The sequence below is a fragment of the Rosa chinensis genome, chromosome 4, assembly GCF_002994745.2.
Source record: "Rosa chinensis cultivar Old Blush chromosome 4, RchiOBHm-V2, whole genome shotgun sequence".
Classification (NCBI taxonomy): Eukaryota; Viridiplantae; Streptophyta; class Magnoliopsida; order Rosales; family Rosaceae; genus Rosa; species Rosa chinensis.
In genome coordinates, this window is record NC_037091.1 from 8,815,112 (window position 1) to 8,841,127 (window position 26,016).

Sequence of the window (26,016 nt, forward strand, 5' to 3'; positions counted from 1 at the left end):
TCAAAAATCTGTACAAACGCAAAAGCAAAAATAATCCAAAATGAAAGCCTCTTGTATAGGCCTTTGTATTTATTCTTAACACGTTTTGTCAAGATCATGAATAACAACCTAGTAACTGATAACATGGACTATAATCATAAACAAAACCTCTTGTATAGGTTCTTAAAATGAAGCCTCTTGTGTAGGCCCTAATAGATATTGAGATGTTGCCCCCCAATGTTCAGCGGGGAGCAGAAACAAAATAGAAAGGCCACAGAGAAAAGGCCGAATAACCATAACGCTGCGAGCCGATGAAGATTAAGGTTGCCCCCCAGTCGGAGTAAAAACAGAGTCGGGAGGATCGTCAAACTCCCAGACACTGGGATAATATTTTTTCAAAAAACGACCGTTAATAGGATTGCGATGGATGTCACCGTCGATGTCTTTGAGGTGGAAAGCACCGCGCTCCAAGATGCGGTGGATAACAAAGGGTCCCTCCCATCGCGGCGTCCATTTACCGCGACCGGTGACCTTTTCACCCAGGGGTAAAATGGCCTTCCAAACGAGGTCACCTTCTTTGAAACTGCGACCCCGCGTCCTCTTGTCATAGGCGCGGGCGATACGCTGCTTGTCCATCACCAAATTGTCCAAAGCGGCCAAGCGCTGCTCGCTTAAGTCTTCGTGCTCCTGCCACATTGCTTGAACATAGTCCTCACCAATCAAATGATGCTGTTCTTGGACTCGGAAGGAATGCACATTAATTTCTAATGGTAAGACAGCGTCATGTCCAAACATAAGCGCGTACGGCGTCGTGGCGGTGGGGTTGCGCTTCGAAGTGCGATAGGCCCAAAGTGTCTCGTGCAAAGTATCATGCCACTGTCGAGGATTCTCCACCAACATCTTCTTCAGTAAGGTGATGATTATCTTGTTGCTCGCCTCCGCCTGACCATTAGATTGAGCATAGTACGGAGTACTATGTGTGAACTGAATGCCAAAGTCATTCACCAGCTCTTCAACGGGGCCTCCCATGAACGCTGCCCCCCTGTCCGACACCAGCACTTCAGGTATGCCAAACCTGCAGAGAATATTACGGAAAATAAACTGGCGAATGGTAGTGCCGGAGGCCTCCTTCAGAGGCTCTGCTTCAACCCATTTCGTGAAGTAATCTGTGGCGACGATGATAAACTTGTGCTGTAGGGAAGAATGAGGATGGATCATCCCAATCAAGTCCAGCGCCCAACCTCGCGCAGGCCAAGGTTTAATGATAGGTTGCATAGGGATGTTAGGAACATGCTGGACAGGACCGTGTGCTTGACAATCCGCACAGCCTTTGGCGAATGCAATACAATCCTTCAAAATGCTGGGCCAATAATAACCATGATGTCGGAGGAGCCAACGCATCTTAGGTCCGGCTTGATGAGATCCACATATCCCCGTGTGCACCTCGCGCATCAATCTTTTGGCTTCGCGACCGTAGACGCATCGAAAATCTATACCATCTTCGCCACGTCTGCGTAGTTCATCACCTCTAAGGAAGTAATTCAATGCGAGGAAACGAATTTTCCTATCAGCGCTGGAGTCTGGTCGTTTGAGGTATTCAATCAGTGGGATCCGCCAATCAACATCAATGGGCTCGAGTACCGCAACCACGGGATCATCTGGAGGATCAGGGCGAGCAAGCCACGAAGGTAGTGTGCGGCGCTCAACTTTCAGAATGCGCTCGCGCACTCCGTATTGCAAGCTAATGCCCGTAGCCAGCTGAGCGAGCTCATTGGCAGCAAAGTTACGTTCACGTGGTATATGTTCCATACCAACATCTGTAAATTGGTCCAGAAGCGCAACGGCGCGACTCAAGTAGGGGATGAGCAGCCAACTCGTACAGCGATATTTTTTCAGAAGCTGATTGATCACGAGCTGAGAATCTCCGAGAATCTGAACGTCCCGGACGCCCATTTCCAACAGGACTTCGAGTCCAATGATGAGAGCTTCATATTCAGCCTGATTATTAGTACATTGGAACGTGAGCTGGAAAGAATAAGAGAAACGGTCACTGGCAGGATTCTCCAGGACAATCCCTGCGCCGGCCAGAGTATCTGTTCTTGAGCCATCAAAGAATAACACCCAGGGTTGTAGAAAAATAGTAGCCTGATACCAGACCTCGTATTCAGGAATGCATGCTGTATCTGGTCGAGTCGTGGCGTTGTAGGCAATTTCCAGCTCTTTCAGTACGGGTGTTTCTAGCTGGGGATGATGTGCTAGAAAATCTGCGATAGCCTGCCCTTTGACCGCCTTCTGGGGTACATACTGGAGCGAAAACTCTGAGAGTGCCAATACCCATTTGCCAATGCGGCCTCTCAAGATAGGCTGGGACAACATATATTTGACCAAATCGGTCTGAGCGATGATGCAAGTAGTAAAGGATAACATGTAATGGCGCAACTTGCACGCCGAAAAGTATAGGGTTAAGCACAGCTTTTCCATGGGGGTATACCTTGTCTCGCAATCTGTCAGTACACGGCTGAGATAAAATACAGCGTGCTCGATATCGTCCTCATCGTCCTGAGCGAGCAGGCTACCAATGGAGGCGGCGGCTGCTGAGATATACAGTTCAACGGGACTCCGGGTCTAGGTGGCACCAAGACTGGTGGGTTTGCTAGATAGGCCTTGATACTGTCGAAAGCCTCCTGATGCTTGGATTCCCACACAAATTCATTCTGTCCTTGTAGTCCCAGCAACGGTGAGAAGGGCTGGATTTTCCCTGCAGAATTAGAGATGAAACGCCGTAGAAAATTGATCTTACCCAAAAGACGTTGTAATTCCTTCTTCGTCCGTGGGGGAGATGCATGAATAACTGCGCTTGCCTTGTCCTCGGGGACCTCAATTCCTCGCTGGTGGACTATAAACCCCAGAAAATCTCCGGCGAGCACTCCAAACACACATTTGGCCGGGTTCATTTTGAGTTTATGTTGGCGCATGCGCTCAAACACTTTCCTGAGATCCGCGATGTGATCCCCTCGCTTCTGAGACTTGACGACTACGTCATCAATGTATACCTCTAACACCTTTCCAAGTATGTCGTGGAAGATCAGGTTCATGGCTCTTTGATACGTCGCACCGGCGTTCTTCAGGCCAAAAGGCATGACTACATATTCAAACACTCCCGCGAAGCCAGGGCAGCGGAAAGCAGTCTTGTGTCTGTCTTCTTCAGCGACCGGAATCTGGTGATATCCCGCAGTGCCGTCCATGAAGGACAACAGCTCATGGCCCGCCACCGCGTCCACCAACATATCCGCGACCGGCATAGGGTAAACGTCTTTAGGTGTGGCGAGATTCAAGTCTCTATAGTCAACGCAGACTCTTATCTTGCCATTTTTCTTCCGGACAGGCACTATACTAGATAGCCACTGGTTATACTTGGCCACCCGTATGATGCCTGACTTGTGCATTTTCTCTACCTCTTCCTTTACCAAGATCTGGGTCTCGGAGTTCATTCGTCGAGGCTCCTGCTTGACGGGCCTCTTTTCAGCCAGAGTTGGTAATTGATGACAAACCAAGTCTGGTGACAGGCCGGGCATGTCCTCATACTTCTCCGCGAAACAATCCTTGAACTCTAGCAATAATTCGATGAGCCTCTGTTTCTCGTTAGGCTCTAGGTAAGCACTGATGGATACTTCCACAGGCTCGCTTACCGTACCCAGGTTGACCTTCTCTGTAGGGTCTTTAACCTTGGGAGGTGTATCGTCCAGCGCCGCCGGAGCGAGCTGAATGTGGACGTCCTCGTCATCCTCCGGATCAGCAAGTTCTTCATTGACGACCTCTAAGGTCGCAATGCGATCGTAAGCCTCTTTTTCCACCATGTATGATGACAACCGCTCGTGTATCGAGTGGAAGGCTTCCAGTCCCTCCTCAGTGAGGTCGTAATCCATTAATCAGTTAACGGTTTGAGCACAGTATGGCCAGGCCGCTCCAAGCCTTCTTTTGCGAGCGTGAGACCCCACTGTGCCAGTTCAGAGGCCGTCACCCCTGTGGGGCGGCCCTTATCGTCGATGCCACTAACCTGCAATGGAGTGATAGGTTCCAAATAGTATCTGGCATCTACATAATTTGCGGAGACCGGAAACGGACGGGGATCTGCTGGGACCACCTCTGCCGTGTCTGTTTCTCTATTCCACATAACCAACTCTTGGTGAAGTGTCGACGGAACACAGTAACTCCGATGGATCCAATCCCTGCCCAAAATGGCGCTGTAGGCCGCATAACAATCCGTCACGAAGAAAGCATAAACTCCCTCTGCTGGTCCGACTTTAATACGCAAGAACAATAGCCCTAGGGTTTTGGTGACAGTTCCTGCAAAGTTTTTGAGCGCAAGAGATGTGGATTGGATTTTCTCCCGCTTGATTCCAAGCAAGTGCATGGTCCGAGTAGTGACAACATTAACGGCCGCTCCAGTGTCAATCATGATTTTGCTGACTTTGACACCACCGATATCTGCCGTAATGTATAGCGGCCGCATGTGTTGGACCATGGCTGGTGTTGGCTTAGAGAAATGCATGAGCAACCTTTTGTCTGGAACCCCCGCTGGTTCTGGTAAGGCTCCGTCTTCTACCGGAGTTGCGGCTGCGGACGTGACCTGCAATGGTTGCGCACCCTCTTCTTCTGTCTCCTCCACGCAACACTGGGCAGCGACCGGCAAGGCATATCTCGCGGGGAGCACATAAACCATGTTGCAAGAAACATTATCTGGTTCAGTCCCCTCCATGTTGACATCCAGATCAATCTTGGGTTCTTCCAATGGGATATCAGTCTGGAACTACCGAGCCAAGCGATCTACCAGCGACTCTTCTGTAAGGCCTTTTACCTGACAGTGTTCAGGCCCTTGTGACTCGATTTCTTGCTCAATTACCAACGGCTTAGGGTTTTCCGGTTCCCTACATTCTTCTGGGGCGGAAATGATCACACTTGGGACTTTCTTAGGTCGCCATTGCAAAGTGCTAACCACTCTGTCCTTGCCCCCCAGTCTGTCGAAGACTGAAGCTTTGACCGCCGGTGCTTCATGAGAGAGTCTGCGCTGAACGTGCGGTCGCCGAGTTGGCGTGCTGTTCCTTTGGGTAGGCGGCGGTGAGATCTCTTTAGTAATCCTGCAAAACACACTGGGCTTTGAAGCTCCCATTAGCGAATCTGTTTGCTTGTCAAGACCACGGAGAGGTCTCAGTGGTTTAGCGGCCAGTGCCTCAAGCTCTTTCTGGTATCGTTCAGGCGACTTGACCAATTGGGAAGGTTTGATTAGGTCTTGGTCTAAGGCCTCTAGAGTGCGCTTGGCTTCACCGAAACGGCGCTGCAGCTTCCTCTTTCTGGACGGGCTAATCTCCACTGCCTTCCCCTTTTCCCTGGTGTACCATCTACCTTCTTTGATGGGATTAGCTGCTGCAGGTGGTATATAGGGCTTGGTCAAAACATCTTTGCAGTCACTTCTAACCTTTTCCCGCTCTGGTTCTTTGGCGGTTGCTTTCAGTTTCAGGAATAAATTGGAGTCTCTGGGAGGTGGTGGTGTCACTTTCTCCCGTTCCCTCGGGCTGGTAGGCTGATAGTTCCGCGATGGGGAAGTCCACTTGACTGGTGGTAGAGAACCAAAGCGAAATGTCTGCTCAACTTCTTCATGTGGCGTTTGGATACCACATTCCTCTTTACATCGCGAACAAAGAAACACAGGTGAGGCCTGGTTGGTTGTCGCAATTTTATCCTTAACAGGTGCCTCACCTGCGGCGGATTTATAACCATGTTCGCTTGTGGCCAAATCCAGTGTCGGTTTCTGTTGCTGCTTTCTGTTCCAGTCTATGTTGACCATATTAACCCCAGTATCAGGGAAGGGGTCCACATCCACTAGTGCCGTCGCGGTGACTGGAGCTTCGACCTGCAAGTTACCGTTATTAAGCCATACCTGAATTTGGTCCTTAAGTTTTACGCAGTCCGCAGTGTTGTGGTTCCACAGGTTATGGAACTTGCAGTATTTCTTTCCTTTCAACTGCTCTGGCCGCGGAAACGGCCCAAAATCAGTTTTTACCATCTTCGCAGCAATCATTTCGTCGAGAATCTCGTGCGCTTTGTTGGCATCGTAGGTATATGCCGCGAACTCCGGCTTAGTGAAAGCCATCGACTTGAGCTTAACAGGCTCCTTGGACATCTTCAACTGTTTCAAAGATGAGCTTTTCTTCCCAGTCAGTTCATAGGCAGCTATATCATTATCCTCTTCCTCTTCATCGTCCTGGCTCATCTCTGGCGTACCGCGGTGATAATAAGGGTCGTAAGTGGTCGGCTGGTAGCTCAGGGCCGCTACCGTACGGTGTTTACCGGGCACATACGTTCCTTTAGAAGCGTTCTTCCTTGCATCTGTTTCTCGAAGGAGATGCTCAAAACTGCCCACTTCTGTGATGAGTTCCCCCATCGACTGTATCATGCTGCCATGCTGCTTCTTTCTTTGCCGGGGTTCCAAGCCTTTAACCGCCAACTTGACCAACTCCTTCTCGGGCAGAATGACGTTCAGTTTGGCTTTCTGGATTTGAAAGCGCTGAAGATAAGAGACTGCTGATTCTGCGGGCTGTTGGGCCATCTGAGTAAGAGAGGCCAGATCTACCTCAGGCTCAATATTCCCAAAAGTTGCCCGGAAAAGTAGTTCCATCGCCGGCCAATCCGCCACTGTCCCTGGCCTAAGTTTAGAGAACCATCTGAAGGCAGCGCCGGATAAGGAGGTACCAAAGATCCTGCACTTGAGGACGTCATCATTCTGATATTGGCCGCATTGCACCCTAAATCTGGCCAGATGAGTGGCCGCATCTTCCGTGTCTTCCCCTGAAAAAGTAGTAAAAATAATGTTCTTATAACCTCGAGGGAAAGGTGCGAGCATGATGTTTGGCGGGAAAGGTCATTCGTACACTCCATCTGGCTGGGCCCTAGGGTTTGCCATTCTGATCATCTCCTCTACCTCGTCCCGTCTCACGTAATCCGGACCCGGAGGTGGAGGGGGTATCACCAAAGCTCGGTGAGCAGTTTGTTCAGGAGCTACCTGGTTTACTACTGTTGATCCTTCCCCGCCATGTACAGTGCGGGTAGCCGTTTTTGGCGGGAGAGTCATTGCAGGAATAATTTCTTCCTTTGATAGAGCGGTTATCTTGATCGGAGTGCCAGTTTGGTCGAGCGCATAATAGCTTCCTGGCAATTCTTGATATGTTATTTCCGCCCCATCACTGTCATACTGGACAAAAGTCGTAGGCTCTGACGCAGCTCCTATACCTTTCGAGGCTTGATGCTTCCTGGCAGCCTGTCCACCTGATGAAGCAACCTTTTCCTTACCGCCAGGAATAACCAAGGCCTGCTCCTTGTTCTTCGATGGAGTAGTAGCAGTCATCGCCGACGAAGAACCGACGTTCTGGTTGGCCTTGTCGCGCTGATTTGGTGGCACGTACTTGCCTGAACCGGACGACTGGCCAAGAGAGCCAAGGATGGTATTAGGGTCTCCTAAAGCCGTGTGCATCACCTCCTTCGCATGGTTCAATTCAGCTCTCTGCATAGCCACCTCAGTTGCCAAGTTGGCCCCCTCCTTGCGGAGATCAGCAATGTTCGATGTGGTTTGCTTGGAATGATCCGCTATAGCATTCAGAATTGTCTTATGACGCTCATCTTGTGCGGCAGCGATAGTTATAGCTTGCGCTTTCAAGGCGCTCTCTGTCTGTGTGACCTGCTGCCTGGTATTCTCCGCATAAAGAGTCATGCGCTGTTCAAACTCGCGGAGGAGCTTTTCTGATTTCGCGGTTTCTCTGGCTAGATCCGCGTCCATCTTCTTGCGATGGTTATTGACATTCTCCATAAGGATCGCGATAGTCTCATCGACGGTTGCTCCCTCCGGGATAGGCTTCGAAACAAAAGCCTCTTCCGCTTCCACTACAGCGTTGACAGTGGAGGGACTAACAGGCTCGCTAGCCTGATTAGTGTTGACGCTCTGACCTTCAGTTGCGGCCAAGTGATTCTCACCTTGCGAAGTTGACATACTGGATGGTTGAGCCTGCAGAGAGAATCGTTGCGTTACTTGTTCCTCAGATAGACCACGACAGTCCGCACGAGAATGCGATCTGTAACTGGAGGTCTTATGCTTTGGGCAGCTAGCGTAGCCTTTTTGGTAAGGGTTATTGCTAGACTTCCCAATGGTTGCGTTCGGAAAGAAACCCTAGTATGTTGTCCCACTGGGCGTGCCAAAATGTTTGGCTCCAAAACCAGCTGGTGTGCAAACAGTCTCTTTTGAGCGAGTGGTTGCGCAGGCGTGCCAGCACCTCGGGGTGCAGTCGTTGGGGTAGTCCCGTGACCTGACTTCTTCTTCAAGCGCTGTGGACGAGGAGAGCACCAACCTCGTCACAGGGTTCTTTTCTTGCCTTTTGGAAAAGGACTTCTTGCCTTACGCGGGTAAGGGCTTTGGTTGTGGTCTCTTTGCGTTCACCGAATCGATACTCAACGCTGAAAGGCTGAGCAGAGCAATCACTGGGAAGTTTGAGAGAAGCACGGGTTTGCTAAAGCGTGACTTTAGCTTCGCTGGGTTGCGAGGGCGTTACCCTTGCTTCGCTGGAAGTAACAGTGGCGGTTGTGCTCGCAGTCGGCTCCTGGGGAGACTGGGACTGGAAGTACGGTCGCCGGGTTGAACTGGTGAGGCTGACAGTCGGCTCGCGAGGAGACTAGGACTGGCGGGCGGTCACCGGGTTTCAACGAGGTTGAGGGTTTGCTCCGGGGAGGCTTTGTAATCGCTGGGATTGATTGATTTGAGAGAGGTCCTTTTCTGTATTGTCTTTAGCCTCTATATATAGGCTATTGCAGATTCATTGTCCAAATAGGAATGAAATACTATATTTTAGGCCACAGTTATTGGCCTTGAATCAAATCAAAACTCTTAATAGTTTTGATATCTATTGTAAGCGATAATTAATGTTATCCGCCTCTGTCGTCGCTAGAATATAGGCAAAGATTAATTGCCTCTTAGAATCCTAGACGTGATCGCTGGATGCGAGCAGTAGGATACGCACGTATTAATTGCAAATATATCTTCACGCCCTTCTGAGCGCTCAAATCTTCATGCAATTAATGATGATATCTCCTTATGAGACACGGGATAAGCAGCATCACGACCCAAGTCCATGTTATCCCATTTTGGGCCGCAAGTATCGGCCCACTGGCTCAGACCCACTAAAGGATTTCGCCAAACTTACTTTTGGGCTCAAACAGCAGGGATTACTGATTTTGCTTAATTCTTATTGTGGGTACAGTGGTGGGTTGTGATCTATAGTGATTGGAAAATGAGTTGGGATGTCATGATTTTGGCAAACGCGTTATGTTGAGGGAAATGAATATGATTTCGTGGTTGTGCCGCAGAGGCAAAGGAATGGTGATCTGATAGTTTGTGGGGATGTAAAATGTTAAAATATTGAGAGTTATTTGTATAGTTGGAGATTGTGGAAAGTGAGATAAAATGAATTGTGAGACAGAGCATGTGGGTTTTAGTTGGGTTGAAATTATTGAGCATGATATTGATTTATTTGAACTTGATGTTTTTGTTGTGATAATTGCATTTTTATTTTGTTAGACTAAGATGGTGAAAGCATGTATTTTTTGGAAGTAAATATTGTTGCTTTAATTCATCTCACGAGTTGAGAAATTATAAGCATGCGTGACGTAAGTCACTTTATTTGAGTTTACTCATACGGGCTTAAAAAGCTTACCGGGTTTGTTGTTTCCATTCCCAGTGCACTATTCCATGGTGTAGGGATTATTGTGCAGGTTAGAATTTCGATTAATCGTCATCAAAGCTGAGGTGTACGTCCGGTAGCATGGACGTGGAAGGGTACTCATAGTTTTAAGTCTTCCGCTGTGTAGTGAGTTGTGGTGGGTGTGTTTACTTATTGAATTGTCATTCAGTTTAATTTGTAAACTATCTATAATGTAATATGTGACTCTAAAGAACGAGTCGGTATTGACATTGTGAGCTCAGTTGTTTAGTTGCTTAATTTAAATGAAAAGTTTTTCATGTGTTTTTCTTGTCTTGTTAAGTTATCGTGTTTCGGATTTGAATTTATTTATTCAAAATTCGGGGCGTGACACGAGGTTTCGACGCTTTTAGCTTGGAACGCAAAACCATTTGGGACTCATCCCATTGCACAAGCTCTGCCTCAGAGATCAACGAAACATAACTGGTTGGATAGCGCACACTCTTTCCCATGCCGGGTAAAGAAATAGCACTGATTAGAGAAGCTATTGGCGATAGAGATTGCCATTGGAGCCCTTGCCAGCAACAGCTAGGGTTGAGAGAAAACATTTGATTTGACAAAAAATCACCATTCTGATTTATGAAAATGAATAAACAACATCAATTGTAGTCAGTTGCACGCATTCCTATTCTGATTCCTATTCCGCAAATGGAAATATTCTCATACTGATTAATTTCTTCTCTCATTCTAGTTGTCTCTGATTCATGATTATTTTTATTCCAGATAAGTAAACGTATCATAAAGAATTCTCAGATAAACAAATGATGCTCTACTACAACAATTGTGATAGTTTCAATTGCATAAGTATACTTTGACTTCTGGTTCTATAACTATAGTATTAATTGTCAGAATGTACTTATACAACCTTGTACAGATTACATAGAACCAAAAGTCAAGAGTGTATGGTAAACATAAAGAACGAGAATATCTGAATTTCGGTGTTCGGAGCACTTGTTTAGGCTGTACTGAGAACTTTTAAAATGAAAATTCCATGATGACTTTTAAATTGATGGTTGAATGACTTGTGTATTGAAGAATTAATATTACAACTAAAATTTAGACCACTCATCCTACCGTTGATTTGAAAATCTTTATAAAATTTTCATTTTAAAGTGCTCATTATTTATTCATAATTTGATAATTATTTGCAATCCACTAATAAGATTTTTTTCAGTTACCTCCGACGCTAGTTGCATTAAATCGCTAATAGATTTTGGTAGCTGAGGGATGAAGAGTTTTGAAATTTTGGCATGACCCTTGGCTCGGCCTAAAAAACATTTAAGAATAACCGTGGAAACTCGATATAAAAAATAAATAAATGAAAAATCCAATTGCCGAAAAGGTGGGGCCGACAGACTTTTAGTTCCCTCAAAATCTCATACGAGTCCGCACTAGAGTCACACAGTCTCTCACACACTCTAGAACCTTGATTTCGTTAACGGTCAAATTCCGGTAAGGGGCCAAGAGCAAACGGAGCAAGCTGACCCATCGCCATGGCCTCGTGCGCCACCGCCTTCCTCTGCAACCACGCCGCCGCATTAACCTCACCTTACTCGCCTCGGAAGACCAGAACCAGCGCAAGAAGCCTCCGGAGCTCTCTCAGACCAACCACCATAACCGCCAAGCAGGACCAGAAGACGGCGTTGCAGTACCGGAAGCTCGGCGACTCGGACCTCGAAATTAGCGAAATTACTCTGGGCACAATGACGTTCGGTCAGCAAACCTCGGAGAAAGAAGCGCACGAGATTCTCGGCTACGCTTTCGACAATGGGATCAACATTTTGGACACTGCTGAAGCCGTGAGTACTCTAAATATTACTTTGTTTATTTTCTGTTTCGAATAAAATTTGATTGTTTGTTTGTTGCAGTACCCGATTCCAATGAAGAAGGAGACGCAGGGATTGACTGACCTCTACATTGCCAGCTGGCTAAAGTCTCAGCCCCGCGAGAAGGTAATCAATGAGCTTCTTCATTAGTTTAACCGCAATGGTTTCCGGATTATTGATGGGAGTCACTGATTTTCGTTACTTTGTTTTGTGTATAGATTGTTTTGGCAACAAAAGTATGTGGGTATTCAGAGAGGTCTAGTTATCTGCGTGACAATGCAAAGGTCCTGAGGGTGGATGCTGCAAATATTAGAGAGAGTGTAGAGAAAAGCCTTAAGAGACTCGGCACAGATTACATTGATCTATTGCAAATTCATTGGTGAGTTCACTGACCAATATTCGCAGTGTTTACGAGTTTGTATGAGTACACTCTCACCTCATTTCTGATTCTATGTAATTTGTTTCTGTGATTTAATATCGCTCAAGTCTTAAATTGGGACTAACGAACATTTAGAATCGGAGATGTCTAAACCTTTTTTTTTTACTTTACCATTCATATGCTTGGCTGGAGATTACTCTATCATTTATATACATGGCTGGAGATTACTCTTACCATTTGTATGATTGACTGGACATTACTATTTTCTATAGGAATTTGAGTCCCCTGGGAAGGACCTGGTTTTCTTTTCTTCTTTTGTCCCTTTTACCTTTTCTGGTTTTCATATAGATGCTAATAAAATTGGTCTTCTGAACTCGTATATATCAGCACTTCTTACATCATTGGACAACTTTGTTCATTTTCGTATATTACATTCACGGGAGTAAAGCTGAAAAGGTTATCTTAAATTAATGCATTGGAGCTCCTTGATTAGACATGGTAAAAACAAAGAAAGCGGCAAAGCAACACCATTTATGAAGGCTTCCAAATTGACTCATATTATGTTGAAATGATACATTGACACACTTGCTTTTCATATTCCAGAAAAGGAATCTGAATGTTAATTAGTTTACGGTGGTGGTTTTCGAAAATTAAGTTACTGTGTTTAATCCAGGCCAGATCGCTATGTTGCACTATTTGGTGAGTATTGTTATGATCCTTCCAAATGGAGGCCAAGCGTACCATTTGTGGAGCAACTGAAGGCTCTTCAAGAAGTTGTGGATGAAGGAAAGGTAATAACTATGAGCTATCCAAACCAACTTAAAAGTTTTGACTTTCCGGCATAACTGTAAAATACCTTCCACCTGATGTGGAAGTTGTATAGAAATAAGTAAGCTTTCATGACCTGTTATAATATGTAAATTGAAAAGAAGTATTATCATCTTAGTGTATTGAGTTTCTCTCTTTAAGTAAGGTTCAAAGTCTTAACTGCAAATTGACATTAAACATATGTTGATATATGAGTAAGCCCAAGAAGTTAAACCTTGAGACTGTAAATTCTGGTAACTATTATTTAGCAACAAATGGAGTATCACATGTTTCCTATAACTTCTTGACGTCTTTATGATTCTTGAACTCACATTGATGTAAGATTTGTTTAAATTTTATAGGTACGTTATATTGGTGTTTCCAATGAGACTTCATACGGAGTGATGGAGTTCGTACATACTGCCAAAGTTGAAGGACTACCAAAGATCGTCAGTATCCAAAACAATTACAGTCTGCTTGTTAGAACTCATTTTGAAAGTAAGTCTTCTGATTCTGTAGGTAGAAAATTCAAACATTTCCTATTTATATGTTAAAATTAGGTGACAGTTGAGAGGTCTCTTTTTTGAAAGGGTTGAGAGGTCTCTTTCGCTTCTCTGAGTTTGTTTTCCTAGAAATAAGATTTTTAGTCATGCAACTATACACTTTTATATTGGATGCTTAACTTTTTTGATTGCTAAGAACTATCTGGCTGATCTATAACCTCTGTTAGACCTTGGATTACAATTTGGTTGGGCTGTGTGTCTAGCCTGTTTCTTCTAGTGGGGAGCAAGTTTTGTGAGAGCTACCAGTTGAACCAAGCAACCTAGTTATGCCAAGCATTCTCTGAACCTTTTTAACAATTTCAAAACACCAAGCAAGTTTTCCCATAATACGCCTAGCCCTGACCAAATGGACATACCTCGGAAAATTTACAGGTCCTTGCTGAGTACAGATAGAATCTTTTGAGTTTAATTACTTCATTTTCCGTAGATTTTTCTAAATATCATGTCCTTTAATGTCAAATCATTAACCTATTTGCTGGATGCAACCTGCAGTTCGCCCTTTGTTTTATGTGTTGAGAGAGATGATCATGATGTTGTGCTTAGCTTTCCCTCCCAGTGTTTCTATGCCAGTCTCTGAACTTCAAGGAAATTTTAATTTATCACTTTTTTTTTGGCAGTTGATCTTGTTGAAGTTTGCCTCCCACAACATCACAACATTGGCTTACTAGCTTATTCTCCACTTTCTGGTGGAGCTCTGACCGGAAAATACATTGATAGCAATTCCGATGCTGCAAGAAAAGGGAGGTTGAATCTCTTCCCAGGCTACATGGAAAGATATAACAAATCCATTGCCAGGGTATGTTAAAAACTCACACATGATTGGAGATGTAAATCATGATAATATTCAAATTAAAACCATATAAGCTGGAGGACATATATGTTGCATAATTAGTTATTAACAGTCTCTAGACACTGTCGACATGTTTGATAAGGGGGCTTATTATCATTCTGTGACATTTGGTAATGGAGCTGCGGAACAGCAGATTGTTGTTGATGGCACTGGTGGCATTTGTCATTGGGAAGCAGCTTGTTTACTATTGACTTGAAAAAACTTTCTTACTGATTATATATTCAAAACATATTATCATGTTTTTAAATTTATTGAAAACCAATATTAAAATGATTGATTAAGGCCCAGTTAACGAAATTTAAGGCTTGTGTTTTTTGTTTTACTTTTTACCACCCACAAGAAGGCACATTCTTTACAACTTGTTATAAAAATCATGCTGGAGTTTGCTTTACATAATTTACCTCATAACCTGGATGTTGTGGAAATAATTGGTTTGTTTTGTTTCTTGATGAGTAGTTACAAGTTGTGAATAGAGATTGCTGAGGATAATCTTCGTTACAGCTTGTTGATTGCTTACTTCATTTCTGTATTCAGGAAGCAACAATAAAGTACATCGAACTTGCCAAAAAACACGGGCTGACTCCAGTTCAGCTTGCACTTGGATTTGCAAGGGATCGTCCATTCATCACCAGTTCTATCATTGGCGCAACTTCTGTCAACCAACTGAAAGAGGACATTGATGCTTTTCTGTCAACCGAGAGGCCTTTACCAGCAGAACTTGCGGCTGATATCGAAGATATTTACAAGAGATACCGAGATCCCACTCTTTTTTGAAAAATAGTATCCTAGAAAAGTGTAATTATCATTGTTTATGGTTTTATATGTAGATCAAAGGTCAATGATATTGATCTCCCTTGTTTTACCTGGGGAATGTTGATGTTCCAATGAGCAACTAAGCATCACGTTGTCGAATTAAGCTTCATCCTACTGTACAGGATTGTTTTGTATCTATGACCTCTTGTTGTCCTTCCGTTTTCTCTATATTGAATACAACTTTAGTCCAAGCTTTTGATTATGCTTCTATTTGATCTAGTTTCCTAAACTAGGTGACTGGTTGCTCATGGAGTTGATACTGCTTGGATACCAGGCAGCTTCGATCATCTAAAGCAACTAGAAGTACTTTCTTAAGAGGCAAATAAACACAAATGTAAACACCGAGGATTGATCAATTTTCTACAAATGACGACGAACTTGTCAGTCTAGCCTTCAACTTCCGATGAAACTGTCAATTTACATGGTCATGTTTGCACCACATGATAAGTTGACAATTTAAAGGGAGCAATTTCAGTATTAAAGCCTAAATGACAGTTAATAAAAAATTAAAAAAAAATTCTTTTAGTTAATTAATTGTGGTGAACAGTAATATTTATTGGAAATTATTCTATGCACTGACGGTACAAATGACCCAACACTTATAAGATGATCTCAACCGTTAATATTTATAATTAATATTTTTATCAATAACCTAAGAGTGTATTTAATATAATCTAACCATCTATTTATGTCGGTGCAAGTGCACGTCGGTGCACTGAATCCTCCCCTAATGTTTATATGGTTGGTAATTAGCTAGGAAAATTATATTCAATCACCCCCGGATGTAAATGTAAGGATAGAAAAAAATATTTTTAAATTAAGTTATTTTATTTTCCACCAATGAGTTTACATCCAAGACTGATTGAACATAATTTCCTCAGTGACCAAGTGAACGCTACTGCTCAAATTATTCACCTTAAAAAAATAAAAAATAAAATAAATAAATAAATAAGAAGAAGAAGGTGGGGCCGGTTCGGGTCATTTAAACGAATCCGAATCCGAATCCGAATCCGAATCTGAATCCGAATCCGAATCCGAATCCGAATCCGATATGGGTAGCGCGGAAACCCATGCATTTATACCAATACTGTAACTGTCCTCACCGCCAAAACACCGAGAGAGCTCTCCTCTCTCGCTTTGCTTCAGTCGTCTTCTTCCTCTCTCGACCCAATTGCGTCTTCTGCACACCAATTCGCTTCCAGAAACGAAGCCCCAATTTGAGGTTTTTTTTTTTTAATCTAATTTTCTTCATATTTACAATTAAATATGCAATGTGTTAGGTAGGTGGCGATTTTTACACTTGATGAACACAGTTTGGTGTAGGTGAAATATGGTTCTTTCGCATTGGTTTTAAACACTTGTGATATAGTTGAAGGACTGAATTTTCATTGGTTTAGAGATTTAATAAGAGTAGTTCAATGGTTTTTTTTTTTTTTTTTTGGACGAGCCTCTTCCTCTTTGGTCATATGGAAATTGTGATGTCTGGGAAATTAACATTTTTGTTACTACTGCCTGATGTGAAACATGTCTGTATTTAATGGGTTTTGATGGATCTTGAAAGCTTGTGCTTTTTGGGTTTTGGGACTTGGTGCGTAATCCAATAGTCCTGTAAAAACTGACAAGTTCAGTAGTGCTGCAATGATTAAAAGAAACATATGTTTGAGAACTGAAGTTTTAAACTGTATATGCGTATTGGATCTGATTATCAAGAAGTTTGCGACTCCAATGTTTGGAAAGTAGTCAATTTGTTGGCTTAATTCTGAGAGTAAAAAGAATCCTTGAACTTTTCAGGATGAGCCTTGTGTTTGAATAGACATGAATTTTGCATCTGATTTTGCTGAGACACTCGTTGATATCATTAGTGTAGGTGTTGTATATCCATTTTTGCTCTAATCATTGACATTGTTAGATGTGTTATATGGTTGTTGTTTCGTCTGTCTCATTCAAAATGCGAGCCTTCCCATACATTTAGCATGCATGTACTTTTTCTGCTTGATCTGATGAGTTGATATTAACTATCACAATCCGATCACAGGTTGAGATTACTGCATACAAATCTGCAATTGTGATTCAGTGTCAGATGAGACACATTCTGTAGATTGAGATTTTGGTAATGAAATTTGTTACCCCAATCCAGATCTGGTGTAGTATGAACTGAAACCACTGAGGACTTTAGTTAAACAGTTCAATTACTCAATAAGCAATAACTGGATCTGTTTGAGGTTGGACAACTGTAAAAGACCAACTATAACATCTACAATAAGGACCACAATGTTTTGCCAATGCTAAATAAGTGCTGCTAGAAGTTTATAGAGCTTGATTGTGGAAAGAAGAATATGTTTAGCTTTTGTCATTATCCATTTAATCAACTATTTAGTATGTCAAAGATTAGGTGTACTCCGATGGGGGCTCTGATGGATTTAAGGTTACCTTATGTTTAATTCTTTTCTTGATTTGGAATTCTAACATAATATTCAACACTTTGGCTAACTTACTGAAATTTGTTTCTTATTAGATTTTGACTTGCCGTTGCATATGGAGGCCTCAGAAGCACAGTATGCTGAATTTGAGGAGAAGGTCAAAAGAACTGTTTACCTTGACAACCTCTCACCACAGGTCAATGAATCGATTGTGAAACAAGCTCTGGATCAGTTTGGGAATGTGAAAAGTGTTCAATTTATTCCCAATTACTTGGAATCAAAGAACGTCCCACAATGTGCATTGATTGAGATGGAGAACCCAACAGAGGTCAATGCCATTGTCTCAGATATAGCGCAGAAGCCTTTCATGATTGGGGGGATGCCCAGGCCTGTGAGGGCACGCAAGGCTAAAATGGAGATGTTTGACGATCGCCCTGTAAAGCCCGGTAGAACAATACAGTTTCGTTGGTTGGAGCCAAATGATCCTGATTTTGAGGTGGCAAAGAAACTGAAGGAGCTTGCTAAAATTCATGCTGTGGAAGCTGAATATGTACTCAAGAAACAACTGGAGGATGAAGAGAAGCTTGAAAAGCAGCATCAAGAATCCCTCAAAGCAACGCATAAGAAGTATAAAATGATAGATAGTGTGATAGCTGATGGAACTACTAGGCAATTGGCTCGCGGTTATCATCTTCGGGTTGCAGATGACTGAATTTTAGAGTATTGATGTAGTTTCTGAAAAATGTCTCCATTTTGGTCTGGTACCTCGGTTTTGGGTTCTGCAGTTGAATTAATTCAGAGACAATGATCTTTGGTGTATGTAGCCTTTACTCATGTACGGTTGAAAGCCTAGCTTTATATGAACCAAAGAAACCCAGCTTTTCCAAACCATTCTGGTTTACCAGTTATCAGAAACAACAACTAAGGAGGCAATATTCCTGTTTTAGCTTCATTGATAACAGTGCAAGAAAAAGATACTATGTAGTGTTGCATGTTCCAACACGGTATTGCATGAAAATACAACTTCCAGTACGCGTGATTTTGTTCACATCATCTGTCAGCAGAGACTACTACTAAGCTAAGCATGGTTATGGTCTCGATCGAATGCCAAGTGCAGTCGGAAACACAGACGCTATTGCATCGGAAATCATCAGTGACAAACTGACAAGCGATCCTTCTGCTGTGATCGCTCTAACACACAATTTTACACAATAATCATACAGATGGTATCTACTAGGGTGTACAAAATTGGGAACAAACTATAATTCAGGGTGCAACATTTTAAATGGAACAAAAATCATAATGTAGAGCATAGAAAATCCGAGGGTAGGTAAAAAGAAACACTTGAATTTCCTCTCTTAACAAGTAAATTGTTCACCCACTCAATATACGAACCGAGGCCCATGAGGGTATCCCAACAAAGCTATACTAACCCTCTGCTGCAGACGCACAGACCCGAATGCCCCTCAAACCCACTGGCCACAAACTAGAGGGAATTAGACTCAAACGCTAGATATGGTGGTTCTATGCTAGGTTGCTCGACCAACCTTACCACACCAAGTGATTATAACATATAAAATGCTGATCGATTGAAAAGTTAAAAAAAAAAAAAAAAGTAATTTGTCATGAAAAAAAAGTTAAATTCAAATGACGTGGCACATTGGGTATTATTTTTAATAATTTAATTTGAAAAGTAGTTTAATTCGTTAGTGGACGTGGAGGAAGAACAAGAGTCGCGCCAATATCTCAACCCCTTTTCTTTTGAGCTTCAAACTTCCCTAAACATGTGACATCCCTTTTCTTACTGCCCTCTCATTTCCACTCCTCTCTTTCTCTCTCTCTCTGATCTGGCCCTGGTCAATTTGCAAGAACCAATTCCCAGAAACTCCAACATTCCCATCTTGTGAATTCATCAAATATTTTTCAATTGCGGTTCAATCAGTTTGAAGCTGTTGGTGAGAAATTGTGGTTTTCTGGAGGTTCCGAATGTGTGCATGGTGTTAATCACATTGTTTGGTTAGAAGGATAACTAGGAATTTTGATGAGAGCCAAAGTAGACGAAAGCATATGCATCTATGAAGAAGAGTGGTGAAGGGAAGTCGCCGATGCAGTTGTCGGTCGAGCTGCTTCTTCTTTGTTTCAGATGGAATGGCAGATCCTTCTATCTTTGGGAATATCGAGCGTGATTATGAGCAAGTCAGTATTCCCATCACTACGCTCTGTGTTTTTTATATATATTTTTTTATAATTTTCCCTTTAATTTTTGGTGTTGTTTATGGGTTTTCGTCATTCAGTTTATTTGTGAGAAGAGGGAAGAATTGAATGAAATCTGGGTGATTCTTATTTGTGTTTGATGAATGTCTCGTAGAAACATAGATATGATAGTTCTGAAGAAAGTGCATGTATGTTGAAAAGGATGTATACCCAATGATCATAACTTGCTATGCAACAAGATGAAACTATAAAATGTAGTCTTTAATTGATCACATAAAGAAAGTAGATATATGTATTTTAGTAGTGGTGAACTAATAGACTTATGGACTACACATAAGAAGAATATAAACAACAAAAGGGCGTAGTATAGCGCGGTTTGCCTTTGAAGTTACATGCATTAATACTCCGAACAAATTAAGGTTTCTTTGTATTGAACTTGAGAAGTGATTTGCTGGAACACGAACTTCTCCAAAGTTTGGTAGTATTTTTGCATTTTTTCACAAGTACTGTACGTGACGTTAAACATGCACTACCACTTTACCATTTAAGGTCTATATCAAAGATTTTGATCTCTGTGCTTTTGTCAATATTTCATCTCCTGATTTTCCTTCTCTTATGAAGTCACTCATTGCATTAAAAAAAGGAACCCAGTTGATTAAGTACAGCCGGAAAGGAAAGCCAAAGCTTCGTCCATTCAGACTTTCTGCGGTAAGTAATCTTCTATACAGTAGGGATATTGGATTTATTACATAGCAATGCAAGTTATTTATCCTGTTTACATCTTCTAGCAGTTTAGTTGTTGCAGTCATGCAGTCAAGTATCTTGGTGCTTCTATGCACAGATCATTTATCAATGAGCTTTTCTCCATGCATAGTTGTTATGTATCTCAACGGCTTGAATGATTTCAATTTTAGTACCATTAACAGGATGAAACCACTCTAGTCTGGTTATCACATGGAGAAGAACGACATCTGAAATTATCGACAGTATCTAGAATTATACCCGGACAGAGAACAGTGAGTTCTTAACAGCTAATTGATATTTTACGCTTTGTTATTGTAGTCCTGCGTTGCAGTATACCTATGAACTAGTCGTTGCTCGTTGATGAAAAATAAATGCTTTTACTGTTGCTCGACAGGCTGTGTTTAGAAGATATTTGCGTCCAGAAAAGGATTACTTATCATTTTCTCTTCTATATAATAACGGTGAACGGTCACTTGATCTGGTATGCAAAATCAAGAAGTGTTAGTTTCAATTTTGTCTATCATGGTCAGTGAAATGAAAAGTTTAAATTCATTAATCATCTTTATAGGTCTGCAAGGATAAAGCTGAGGTAGAGGCATGGATTGCTGGCCTTAAGGCAATAATTTCTAGAGGACAGCGTAATAGGCGTACAAAGAGTGATCTTACTGAAGTAAGTTTCCTTTTAAACAAAAATGCATTTAGGACTATGTTTGTTATTGCTCTTTCTGCGATCTTCTCCTTCTGCACATATATTGAATTAAGAGAAGAGCAAGTTCTGGAATTCTTTCACTTATTTTGTGACACCCACTTTTAAAAATCATGCAAAATTTTGCATTAAGATTGAGGTATAGTTGGTTAACGCAGCAATAAACATGTCTATGTGATCCTAATGGCCTTTGAAAACGTACTGAATGTTTCTATAAGAATATTTGAGATCCTTGACGCGCACTGTCTTCTCTAAATGTCTCATTTTTATATTTCTTAGGAACTGGGTTACTTTTATTCTTATATTTACCAAATTATATTGGTTTGAAGGGCTTCAGCAATTTATTTTGAACACGAATTCAGTTACTAATGTAAAGCTGAAACTATATTTCAATTTTCAGTCAACCATGTAACATATTATTTAAGGTTTTCTAAAAAATATAAAAAATGGAGAAGTACTACTAGAAGTAGCTTATCATTAGTGCATCAATATATTGGGCAGTTGTGTTCACCCATCTCATGCATTATATATGAGAAATTCCCATTACTCATATCACAAAAAAGAATGTTGCATAATTTTCTTGGTCATTTCGGAAATTATCTTCAGCAATATTTTTCTTTTGAAAAGATCTGATTAAGTTTGTTAATGTTCCAGATTCACGACGGAAGTGAATCTGTTAGTGGCCGTCATTCTGGAGTGACCTTAAATGACACTTCAAGCCATGGTAGGGTATCCGTTGATTCTCGTGAATCAGTGAGCTCAGATGTGGGTGCAGAACGTGCAAATATGCAACTAAGAACAAGTACAGGAGATGGTTTTCGAGTTAGTGTTTCAAGCACTCCTAGCTGCTCAAGTGGAGGGTCTGGACCTGATGACATAGAATCACTAGGAGATGTTTATGTGTGGGGAGAGATCTGGTCTGATGGAAATGTACCTGATGGATCTGCAAATGTAATACCTATAAACACTGATGTGCTTATTCCAAAGCCCTTGGAGTCGAATGTTGTTCTTGATGTTCATCAAATTGCTTGTGGTGTTAGACATATTGCTCTTGTAACAAGGCAAGGTGAAGTTTTCACCTGGGGAGAGGAATCTGGTGGAAGACTTGGTCATGGGATTGATAGAGACTTTAGTCGCCCTCGCCTTGTTGAGTTCCTGGCTCTTAATAATGTAGAATTTGTTGCATGTGGCGAGTATCATTCATGTGCTGTATCTACGTCTGGTGATTTATTTACTTGGGGTGATGGTACACATAATGCTGGACTTCTTGGTCATGGAACTGATGTTAGCCACTGGCTACCTAAAAGGATTACTGGTTCTTTAGAAGGACTGCAGGTTCTGTCGGTTGCATGTGGCACATGGCATTCAGCTTTGGCAACTTATAATGGCAAACTCTTTACGTTTGGAGATGGAAAATTTGGAGTTTTGGGACATGGAGATCGAGAGAGTATTGCATATCCAAGGGAGGTGCAGTTATTGAGTGGGCTGAAGACTATAAAAGTAGCTTGTGGTGTTTGGCATACTGCAGCTATTGTAGAGGTTATGGGTCAGTCTGGTGTAAATGTTTCATCTCGAAAGCTGTTCACTTGGGGTGATGGTGATAAACATCGTTTAGGTCATGGAAGCAAGGACACATATCTTCTTCCTACCTGTGTCTCTTCACTTATCGACTATAATTTCCAGCAGCTAGCGTGTGGACACACAATGACTATTGCCCTCACCACATCTGGTCATGTGTTTACCATGGGTGGTACTGCATATGGTCAACTAGGAAATCCTAGTTCTGATGGGAAAGCACCTTGCTTAGTACAGGATAAATTGGTAGGTGAGTTTGTTGAAGAAATATCATGTGGAGCCCATCATGTTGCTGTCCTGACATCGAGAAGTGAAGTATTCACATGGGGCAGAGGTGCTAATGGAAGACTGGGACATGGGGACACCGAAGATCGGAGAACGCCAACTATGGTTGAAGCTCTGAAAGATAGGCATGTGAAAAGCATATCATGTGGCTCAAACTTCACATCTAGTATATGTATCCATAAATGGGTTTCTGGAGCTGATCAATCAGTTTGCTCAGGTTGTCGACAGGCATTTGGTTTTACTAGGAAGAGGCATAACTGTTATAATTGTGGACTAGTCCATTGCCATGCTTGTAGTTCCAAAAAAGCACTGAGGGCTGCATTGGCTCCCACTCCTGGAAAACCGCATCGCGTATGTGATTCTTGTTATGCTAAGCTTAAATCTGCTGAGGCTGGGAATTCTAGTACTGTTAGTAGGAGAGCTACAATCGCCCGTTCAATGGACAGAGATGGTCTTAGTAGGGGAGAGGCTAGATCTTCAAGGATTCTGCTTCCTCCCATCATAGAACCAGTGAAATATCATGAGATTAAGTCAATGAAGGCTGGGGGCAGATCGGAATCTCCTTCTATAGTTAGGGCTTCCCAAGTTCCGTCCCTTTTACAACTGAAAGATATTGCATTTCCAAGTTCATTGAGTGTTCTTCAAAATGCTTTGAGGCCTGCTATACCAGTAACACCTCGGTCTAATACTGCAAGGTCAAGATCTAGTTCACCATATTCAAGGAGACCAAGCCCTCCACGGTCTGCAACTCCTATATTTTCTAGAAGTGTTATTGACAGTCTTAAAAGGACAAATGACAGTCTGATTCACGAACTATCAAAGTTGCAAACCCAGGTACTAGTTTTACACCTTTTGTGAATTACATCCTTGGTTGCAACATTATATTGATTTGTAGTGTAGAAATTTCGAAACCAAATAACATTTGGTACACTTTCCTCTCTTCGATCACTTCAGGTCAGAAGTCTGAAGCAGAAGTGTGATACTCAAGATCTGGAGATTCGAAAACTAAATAAAAATGCTAAAGAAGCTAGTTCATTAGCAGAAGAACAATTTTCCAAGTGCAGAGCCGTGAAGGAACTTGTCAAGTCCATAACAGAACAGGTCTCTAAACTTTACTTAGTATTGCAAAATTCCTTTTTCTTATTATTATTGTTTTTTAGTCTGTTTTTGTTTTGTTCTGTATGGTAGTGGCTAGGATAGTAGGATGAACCTGGAAATAGCACAGTGATATTGTTCTCATAAGTCATAACACAAATTGTTTAGTATCAGTGGCACCAAAGTTGATGTATATTTTTTCTTTCGGTGAAGTATGCTGATGTTGTGTCCTTGTGGGCCTTTCTCTCATGTGCAGATGAAAGAATTGGCAGACAAGTTGCCTCCTGAGGTTTTTGACAACGAGAACTTCGAATCATTGCGTGCTCAAGCAGAAGAATTTATAAACACATACAGTGAAAGATCAAGCTTAGACCATGATCAACAAGGTGCAGCTGATAAGTCTTCCTCGGTACCTGAGTCTTCAAAAATGGCAGAGAACAGAGTGGATGACCATGTAGTGACTGCTGACTCTCAAACCAGCTCAGCAAGCACCTCGAAGTCAAATGAATCATCAACAATGCAGACCGAAGGACAAAGGGAAGTCATTGAACAATTTGAACCAGGTGTTTATGTAACTCTGCTTCATCTACCAAATGGTGCTAGGGCTTTCCGGCGTGTTAAATTCAGGTAAAATATTTAGTCTTACCAACATTCAGTGATTAGACATCTGCAGATGCACATACAAGCACAACTTAACAAAGTAAAGCAAGACTTCTTTTCTCGTTATCACATTTGAAAGATTTCAAATCAAGATTTTCACTAGTTCCCTCATTTCCATAGTTCATAATTTTTTATGATGATGATGTTGGCATAGTCTCACATTGTCCGGGTACGTACCTTTAGTATATGTAGTCTATAATCACATGGCTTCCCTTTCATTGTAAGGCAGTTTTGCAAGGAAAAGTTCTACTCAAACCTCATGTCTTCAACCATTTTCATCTCGCTCTCTTTCAGTCTTCTCATACCTACAACCAATACTTTTGCAGTAAACGGAGGTTTAGTTCGCAACAGGCAGAAGAATGGTGGACTAACAACAGAGAAAGGCTGCTTAGAAGATACAGTCAACCGAGGACAGCTCCTCTTCCTCCAAGTGTACCATCATCGTCCAGCACTAGAGAACCTCCTGAAGATCAAAACAGCTCTGAGGCAGCCTCATCTTCAAATCAAAACAGTTCTGAGGCCGCCCCGTCTTCAAATCAAAACAGTTCTGAGGCAGCCCCATCTTCAAATCAAAACAGTTCTGAGGCAGCCTCATCTTCAAATCAAAACAACACTGAGGCAGCCTCATCTTCAAATCAAAACAACACTGAGGCAGCCTCATCTTCTGATACATAGTTTCGTAACTTAGTCTCTTACAGTAGGATCAGCACTCTGCTTTAGAATTGCAGTATATGAATCAGGTAGGTGTACATTAGAGAAAGAGCCTTTGTTTTGGTAGTGGAATGATAGAGAGGAGTTCTACTTTTACCATGGAAAAAAAGAAAACATGTCATATATTCAGAGAATCAGAGGGACAGAACTGTGAGACTTGTGCAAATTAAAGGCATGCAACCTTCATTGTAATTTTTTCATCCATATTAGTGAGTGTATTTTATAGGTTCTGTTGTATGTTGAAGTGGAATTCATTACTCAGAGGTTAATTACAGAAATGAATCTTATTGCCAAAATAGTTGCAGGTCCAATCCATATTAAAGGCTGACAGATAGAAATTTATGTATATGTTGGGACTTGGGAGTTATGAGTTGGGTGAGATTTTGATTTTGAATTAACTAATATGATTATTAGGAGTTTTTGTTTCTAAATAGTATACTTTTTCAGAAGTATAGGTTCTTTTACCCAACTGGGGTATGTATGTGCAGGCCTTAATCTTGTCCTAATCTTGAACATAGGATAGAGTTATCTTCTCATATGGTCTGTTCATTATTTAATGCAAATCTAATTTGGCCAACCAAAATGTAGA

General features: G+C 42.1%; 4 protein-coding genes across 5 annotated transcripts; 3 read left to right on the forward strand and 1 right to left on the reverse strand.

Moving 5' to 3' along the window:
* On the reverse strand, positions 1–3,905 carry LOC112198745. Its single transcript, XM_024339863.1, has 6 exons — positions 3,218–3,905; positions 2,780–3,013; positions 2,556–2,737; positions 1,270–2,283; positions 696–1,170; positions 1–8 (listed from the first exon to the last, which is right to left on the reverse strand). Exons 1-6 carry the CDS (start codon positions 3,903–3,905, stop codon positions 1–3), a joined length of 2,601 nt encoding a protein of 866 aa, XP_024195631.1.
* Positions 3,906–11,163: 7,258 nt separating this feature from the next.
* LOC112198477 (protein tas) lies at positions 11,164–15,208 on the forward strand. Its single transcript, XM_024339607.2, has 7 exons — positions 11,164–11,578; positions 11,648–11,731; positions 11,824–11,984; positions 12,658–12,775; positions 13,154–13,289; positions 13,972–14,150; positions 14,739–15,208. Exons 1-7 carry the CDS (start codon positions 11,273–11,275, stop codon positions 14,976–14,978), a joined length of 1,224 nt encoding a protein of 407 aa, XP_024195375.1. The 5' UTR covers positions 11,164–11,272; the 3' UTR covers positions 14,979–15,208.
* Positions 15,209–16,093: 885 nt separating this feature from the next.
* On the forward strand, positions 16,094–18,383 carry LOC112198258. 2 transcript variants are annotated; one of them, XM_024339346.2, is made up of 2 exons: positions 16,094–16,239; positions 17,533–18,383. In XM_024339346.2, the coding sequence occupies exon 2, from the start codon at positions 17,553–17,555 to the stop codon at positions 18,147–18,149; it is 597 nt and encodes a 198-aa protein (XP_024195114.1). In that variant the 5' UTR covers positions 16,094–16,239; positions 17,533–17,552; the 3' UTR covers positions 18,150–18,383. The 2 variants fall into 2 exon arrangements, with proteins under 2 accessions (XP_024195114.1, XP_040374378.1); XM_040518444.1 differs by lacking the exon at positions 16,094–16,239 and adding an exon at positions 16,495–17,127.
* An 854-nt stretch (positions 18,384–19,237) lies between these two features.
* LOC112196672 (PH, RCC1 and FYVE domains-containing protein 1) lies at positions 19,238–25,652 on the forward strand. The gene is made up of 9 exons (XM_024337076.2): positions 19,238–19,633; positions 20,273–20,359; positions 20,578–20,667; positions 20,790–20,876; positions 20,964–21,065; positions 21,756–23,795; positions 23,916–24,062; positions 24,313–24,683; positions 25,043–25,652. The coding sequence occupies exons 1-9, from the start codon at positions 19,586–19,588 to the stop codon at positions 25,389–25,391; spliced, it is 3,321 nt and encodes a 1,106-aa protein (XP_024192844.1). The 5' UTR covers positions 19,238–19,585; the 3' UTR covers positions 25,392–25,652.
* The last annotated feature ends 364 nt before the right edge of the window (positions 25,653–26,016 follow it).